General features: G+C 37.7%; 5 protein-coding genes across 5 annotated transcripts in view; 1 reads left to right on the top strand and 4 right to left on the bottom strand.

Moving 5' to 3' along the window:
- FDP41_006060 (uncharacterized protein) overlaps positions 1 to 550 on the bottom strand; it is a gene marked incomplete at both ends in the record, with an annotated part of 633 nt that extends 83 nt beyond the window's left edge. The window contains one exon of the mRNA XM_044709654.1: positions 1 to 550. This exon is cut by the window's left edge and continues 83 nt beyond it. Coding sequence (XP_044559606.1) covers positions 1 to 550 — 550 coding nt within the window.
- A 380-nt stretch (positions 551 to 930) lies between these two features.
- FDP41_006059 (uncharacterized protein) lies at positions 931 to 1,950 on the top strand (the record flags this gene model as incomplete). Its single annotated transcript, XM_044709652.1, has 3 exons — positions 931 to 1,000; positions 1,102 to 1,422; positions 1,484 to 1,950. The coding sequence occupies 3 exons, from the start codon at positions 931 to 933 to the stop codon at positions 1,948 to 1,950; spliced, it is 858 nt and encodes a 285-aa protein (XP_044559605.1).
- Positions 1,951 to 2,151: 201 nt separating this feature from the next.
- FDP41_006058 (uncharacterized protein) lies at positions 2,152 to 3,159 on the bottom strand (the record flags this gene model as incomplete). Its single annotated transcript, XM_044709651.1, has 1 exon — positions 2,152 to 3,159. The coding sequence occupies one exon, from the start codon at positions 3,157 to 3,159 to the stop codon at positions 2,152 to 2,154; it is 1,008 nt and encodes a 335-aa protein (XP_044559604.1).
- A 782-nt stretch (positions 3,160 to 3,941) lies between these two features.
- Positions 3,942 to 4,622, bottom strand: FDP41_006057 (uncharacterized protein; the record flags this gene model as incomplete). Its single annotated transcript, XM_044709650.1, has 1 exon — positions 3,942 to 4,622. One exon carries the CDS (start codon positions 4,620 to 4,622, stop codon positions 3,942 to 3,944), a length of 681 nt encoding a protein of 226 aa, XP_044559603.1.
- A 165-nt stretch (positions 4,623 to 4,787) lies between these two features.
- Positions 4,788 to 5,671, bottom strand: FDP41_006056 (uncharacterized protein; the record flags this gene model as incomplete). Its single annotated transcript, XM_044709649.1, has 2 exons — positions 4,788 to 5,371; positions 5,440 to 5,671. 2 exons carry the CDS (start codon positions 5,669 to 5,671, stop codon positions 4,788 to 4,790), a joined length of 816 nt encoding a protein of 271 aa, XP_044559602.1.
- Positions 5,672 to 6,474: the final 803 nt, after the last annotated feature.

Here is a 6,474-nt window from a genome sequence, read left to right as displayed (position 1 = left end):
ACTCGTTTGAGGCAATTGCTTCGGCTTCGGCTCTTGGGACCTTTTCACCAATCATGGTTCCATCCGAAATACGAATCAATCGATAGTGAGTAAAATGATCAGGAATTTCATAATTAATTGGTTTTACCATTTCTTCAATTCCAAGATCTTCTGGAGATGCAACAAGAAGCTGTCTACCTCTTCGGAGTCGATCGGCCGATTTTCTATTTAGAGATCTAGCTTTGAAATAAGAAGTCCATTGAATATCAAGCTCAGCAGCAACACGGTCAAGATAGACATCTTCATCTTCATTTTCCTCTTGTTGAGTTGATCTCATGAGCAAGGAGGAATGATAACTTTTGGTAGAAGAGGATGTTGAATTTGATGAAAATAATAAATTACTAGTTTGTCCGATCATGATGAGAGCTGCAGGGTTGGTGTGGTGCTGATGATGAATGGTTTTTTGCACGCACGATGATGGTGCAAACATGGACAACAAGCCACCATAGTGGCTTGCTGCTTTGAATGTCTGCGTGGTTTGCTTGAGAGAGAAGAAAGGTCGAAAAAGCATTTTTTTGGTAGCTAAACAAGTCCGCTTAAAAACAATACCTGATATCACCCAAATGTTGATTGAATGTTTTTATCATATCATTGAGGTGCAACAATGAAATTTGGCCTTGAACAAGTTGGAACCAGATTGCTATTTTGAGACAACTTTGTTCCAATACTTTTTGAATTCAAAAGAGCTTATAAAAATACTGTTCGAAGCCGTCGTAGCTCAGTTGGATAGAGCACAGGACTTCTAATCCTGGGGTCGTGGGTTCGAGTCCCGTCGTCGGTAGACTTTTATTCGGAAATTGAAGTTTTCACTCTTCCTCAATTTCAGCCTTCATATCGGAGAAGACTCGCTTTTAAAGTTTCTGACCCTCATCATGATTTTCTTCAAAAAAAATGACCTCTCGACAAGTCCAATCCAAACTTCCTCCTCTTCCTTCCCTCCGAGAAATTTTGAAGCTGTATGGTCTGCAAGCGAGCAAACAACTCTCCCAAAACTTTCTACTCAATCTGCATGTAACAGATAAAATAGTGAAAGTGTGTGGTGATATCTCAAAAAAAAAACAGTGGTGGAAATTGGTCCTGGACCCGGAAGTTTAACCCGGTCCATTTTGCAAGCAAATCCGAAACGATTAATTGTTGTGGAAAAGGATGAACGATTTATGCCTGCTTTGCAAAATCTTCAACAGTCTGTAGAGGAAGACAAGATGCATATTGTACAAGGAGATATATTAAAAGTGGATCAATACAAATTAATGGATCACTTTTTAGAACCTGAAGAAAAGATTGTAAATCATGAAGAAATTGCAAATACTGTATTTATTGGAAATTTACCATTCGGAATTGCCACACCGTTATTAATTAACTGGTTAAGAGATTGTGCAAATTGTACGGGAGCGTTTGCTTTCGGAAGAAGAATACCCATGATTTTAATGTTTCCAAAAGGAAGTGGGGTTAAGAATGAGTGCCAAACCTTCCACTAAGGAATTTGGTCGTATCAGTGTCTCTTCACAGAGTCTATGTGATGTGGAACACATGTTTGTTGTGAAAGCAAAAAGCTTTGTACCGGCTCCAGAGGTCGATGCAAGCGTCATGCGTTTAATTCCTAAAACAACACCTCTCATTGATACCTCACTTGTACAATTCGAAGACTTGGAACAATTTTGTAGGATTATTTTCAGTAGCAAGAGAAAACAACTTTCCACAAATCTTGGAATGCGCTTTACACCCAAACAATCAGCTTATATTGCTGCAGGTGCTGTGGAGGGTGGATCTAAAAACATGGAAGCTGTACAAGCAGCTCTCTCTAAACGCTCGCAAGATTTTACTGTTGAGGAAATTACGAACATGGCTAGAAGATTCAAACGTCTTGTTGAGAGTGATCCAAATCTTAAGGATGCCCTTAAAAAGGTCTGATTGGAAGGAGTGTGTTGTGCACAAGCGCAATCACGTAGTTATTGTTACGGCGCCGAATAATAATGACAATAGGGGATGATATTTTCATCTTCATGTGTTGAATTAAACCAAACAATAGAAAATAATATTAGGAATAATCGATTCATTTGAAATAAAGTTATTAAAATTAATTTATTATAGTGTTGAAGAAATGCGAAAACCTTACTCTTCGTCCAAGTTGGCCTCTGGGCTATCGTCCATGGTCAAGTATTGTCTGTCCAAGTTATATAACCTTACGAAACCGTCTTCTCCTCCAGATGCAAAGGTCTTGCCATCTGGTGAAAAGGTCAAAAAGTGGATAGGACCGAAATGGCCTCTCACTGTACCTAATTCTTCTTCAAATACCATATGGAAAAAGTGAGTGTCAAAGTATGTTTGTTTCTTTGCAGTAGTTGTGACATCTTGAGCTGCAGTACCACCTCCTAAAATAATATGGCGTTTGATTGGGGAAATAGCAGCAGTGTTGACGGGCTCTGTGTGTTTGTAAACCTTTAAAAGTTCGAGGGTTTGAGTTTCAAAGAGTTTTGCAGTCTTATCTTGGGAGGCAGATATGAACAACATTTTGTCCTTTGAAAAGGCCAATCTTACTACAGAACCTGTGTGCTCCTTTGTTTGTCCGATCAGTTTACCATTTGTTGCATCAAACATTCTAATAGTTCCGTCCTCAAATCCACAAATAATGGTCTTATTTAAAGGTCCCCAAGCTGCTGCTGTAATTTTCTCCTTTTGTTCAATCTTGGCTGATGGAATTAATTTTCCAGGCTTTGATTCGATTCCTTCTTCTGGTAATCTAAAGATTTGAACAGAAGGTGTTTGTTTGAAGGAAGCATCGGTAACACACAAGAATTGTTTATCATCATCGCTGAATTGAACAACTCTTACAGGAGTTTGAAACTCCACAGACAATAACAAAGTACCAGTTTGAACGTCCCACATTGTTACTTTCATATCGGCAGAAGCGCACAACAATCTTGTTGATGAAGCATTGACATCAATACAATTCACAGCACCGGATATTTTAAAAGTACCAAGTAATTGTCCATTGTTTGTATACCATACAGAGACTGATTGGTCTTTCGAGGCAACAAACAACAAGTCTCCTTCTCTGCTGAATTTGAGCCAAGAGATTGGCTTCAAGTGTGCGTGAAGATTTAAAGGTTTGATGGTCATTTTTTATCATCAAGAATTATTCAATTTATTCATTCAACCTGGTGATGATGATGGGAACAAGTTAAGCCGCATTTCAAGCTTGAGCGAGAGATTTGAAAAGAATTTGCGTGAGTCATTGAGTAGATTGTCTTCTTTCCAGGGTTCCCCACATTCTTTTGGGATGGTTATAACATTGGTCAACCATCATCGTCATGACCACCATTACATTGAAATTGTGAATTATATGATATGGTTGAAAAGTGTTGTGAATTACTGTTGATTGTTTGTTGTTGTGAATTGTTATCAATAGTTTGTAGTTGTGAATTATGACTTGTTGGTGATTCTGAAATATTACTAGCTTGGCTTTGATGATATGTGTTGGCATGTTGTTGTAAAGAATTTCTAATTGTTGTACGTTGCTGTTGTGAATGATTTTGTTGTGTCTCAGTTGACCTCACAGTGTATGGTATGAATCGACAGGAACGAGCAAATGATGTTTCACTTAACACTCTTCCTGATGTTGTTACTCGAGCCGTTCTTGGTTGAGAAAGTATTATCAATCGATCGTCAAACATATCCATACTATGATCTTGGTGTGTACTTAAGTTGGTATGAGTGGACATGTTATCTTCCTCTGGCAATAAATTTCCTACAGCTACTCAATCCGATGAGACGTTGGGGCAAATTCTGTGAAATTTGAAAGTACTTGTTGCTCTACAAATAATCCAATCGCTTGCCTTACTTTTGGGTTAGTGAACACATAGATGACACCAGCTAAGCCTGGGCTATTGGGTGCTATATCATTATATTCTAAATAATTCTTTGAGACGAGAAATTCCAAAATATTTTGCAAATTTTGAGTGGTCAACCAACGGTTGAACTTGTACCAATGTTGACCGTTTCAAATGCATCACCGATATGGAGTGCATTGTACGCTCTAAATAAATAGAGAATGGCATTGATGCATTCTTCATTGTCAAATCTTCGTTCATCTTGCTGTCTTCTTTAATTTCTGATCTAATATTCGTCAATGCTTGGGCGTAAGTTGCAACCTTTGGCCGGGAAGTACGATCTTCTGTATTAATGTCTTTCACTGTATCCTTGTAAATGGAAAAATATCTGGAATTGTTGTTGTTAAGTTCATGATACCACAAATCAATGTCATTCAATATAATTTTCAAATAAGCTTCTCGATCCTTTCGATTGGCAATGGTATCCAAGTTGAAGTATGAAAATCTACTTTCAACCTTTTCATTGTCCAATTCAATTGAACCAAAATTTTCAACCCATCGTTTCAGTGCATCTGGTGAGTCGATCAGGGTATGTGTTCCATTTTGTATCGATGTTAATAATCGATCTGAAAATCCCCACTTACTTCTCTCATCTTGGCTAAATTCGAATAATTTTCTGGAAGTCATCCTACTTAATTGTGGATGCAATAAAGCGCTAGCATAGGTAAAGGAATAATCTTCATAATCACCCATAATCTTTTCCAATTCTTTCACACCCTCCCTCGAGCTCTATTGAATAGAGTATGATCGACGTTGTCTGGTGCTTGTAATTGTTCAAGACGTATGGAGTTCCAAGAGTTGATATATTCCAATAAAAACTCCATAGTATTATTAGTTCTCAATTCTTTAAAGATGGCTCTAAAATTGTTCATAAAATATTTTGTTGACTTGTAGGTCTTCTAAAAAATCCTCATTCTCAAGTATATCCAACACATCGGACCAAGTTGCTTGAATGTTCTCATCTCGTTTGTCAATACCCCATTCAATCTCTGCTCTATAAATTGGTTCTAAATGATCTAAAATAAATACAGCAGCACGTGACACGCTTTGCCATCGAGTGGACACTGGTAAGGGAGGCTTCATTACATCATTAAAATTATTAAGGTCATCAATAATAATAGTACCATCTTGTGAATTAAAATAATTTTCAACAAATTGAAAATCGAATTTCAAAATAGTCACCAACCAGCGTAACGATTTCCAATCCGATCGTAGCTTTCGAACCACCTTTCCAACATGTCTTTCAAAGTCCTTATAGCATGTAATAAAGTGTTTGTATACCAAATTCAAATTATGGCCACAACAAGTAATCAGTGTTACGTTGAGCATGGTTGGCTTGGCAACTGCAATCACATTCGCCCCATTATCGGACATCATAAAGTCAACACGACGGCCATTCCATCCACTCTCAGCTTGTTTCACAGTTTCAAATAAGGTCTGTGCTGTTTGATTTAACATGGGTTGAATTTTGAGCAAATGGTTGTCCTTTTGTACTTGAGTTTCAATTGACGCTCAAGTTGATACATTTTACGAGTGTCTTCTTGACTACGTAGCTGTTTTCTGAGCAACATGGTGTATTGTTCTGAAATTATTTCCAATTCCTCTTCATTCAAATGTTCAATCATGTTATAAAATATAGACACAAAACCATCACTTTCATCAATCATACGAGTAATTTTCCCTGGAGCATGTCGTAATTTATCATTAATAATTTCATCTATGGCTCGGGAAATGGCTTTCATGTGTCTTGAAAGACAGCTATCCGATGGCACATCTAATATCTTTTTCCAAAGAATACGTGTTGGAAAGCATTATTACAAATTTCGAGTTTTCGGATTGGTATGTGAGTTTCCTTGAGTGCTCGAAATAAATTCAAAATGTAGTGGGAGTGGTATTCGGTGCGATTATTTTTTGCGGGGTAAGTGTAGCTGCAACCACATTTATGCCTTGAATGTCCATTCGTCGAGATTGCTCTTCGATTGGTAATAACACATCTTGAGTAGAAACTGTCCTTGAATTAATTTCTCGAGAGGAGTGTTGAAGAAGGTTATGACGGACCCATTTAGAATTCTTGTTTTGTTTAACTCACTCATGTGTGAGATAAGATGAGTCACAATACGATCCCTGCGATCTGACTTGTATCCACATAAACAAGTCAAAGAAAGATCTGTGCGAGCTTTAAGTGCGTTTACGAGTGATCGATTTCTCAAATTTTCTACATACTGCGCAGATGGCATAATAGTGTTCAATTTTTTTGTTTGCTAAAGCAACAACATTTAACGTACTTCATTCGATACCAACCTCACTCTGGATATAGTAGTCTTCTATTCCTGACGTCAACACTGTTGTTCCTTTCAGAGTTTTGGACTTAAACATCGTATTTGGTTGTCAGATCTGCCAGTTTGTGGGGAACCTTGCTTCTTTCGGTTCGTAACGGATTCATTCGGAAATACCCAATTATCTCAAAACCAAGGTTCAAAGTCCATTTGTTCATGATGACATCACTTCAATCTTCCCTTGCCACGATGCGCACCTTCAAAAAACG

The sequence above is a fragment of the Naegleria fowleri genome (assembly GCF_008403515.1).
Source record: "Naegleria fowleri strain ATCC 30894 chromosome Unknown tig50, whole genome shotgun sequence".
Lineage (NCBI taxonomy): Eukaryota > Heterolobosea > Eutetramitea > Acrasida > Naegleriidae > Naegleria > Naegleria fowleri.
The sequence above is the reverse complement of the archived record's forward strand: the minus strand, read 5'-3'. Positions and strand labels throughout refer to the sequence as shown.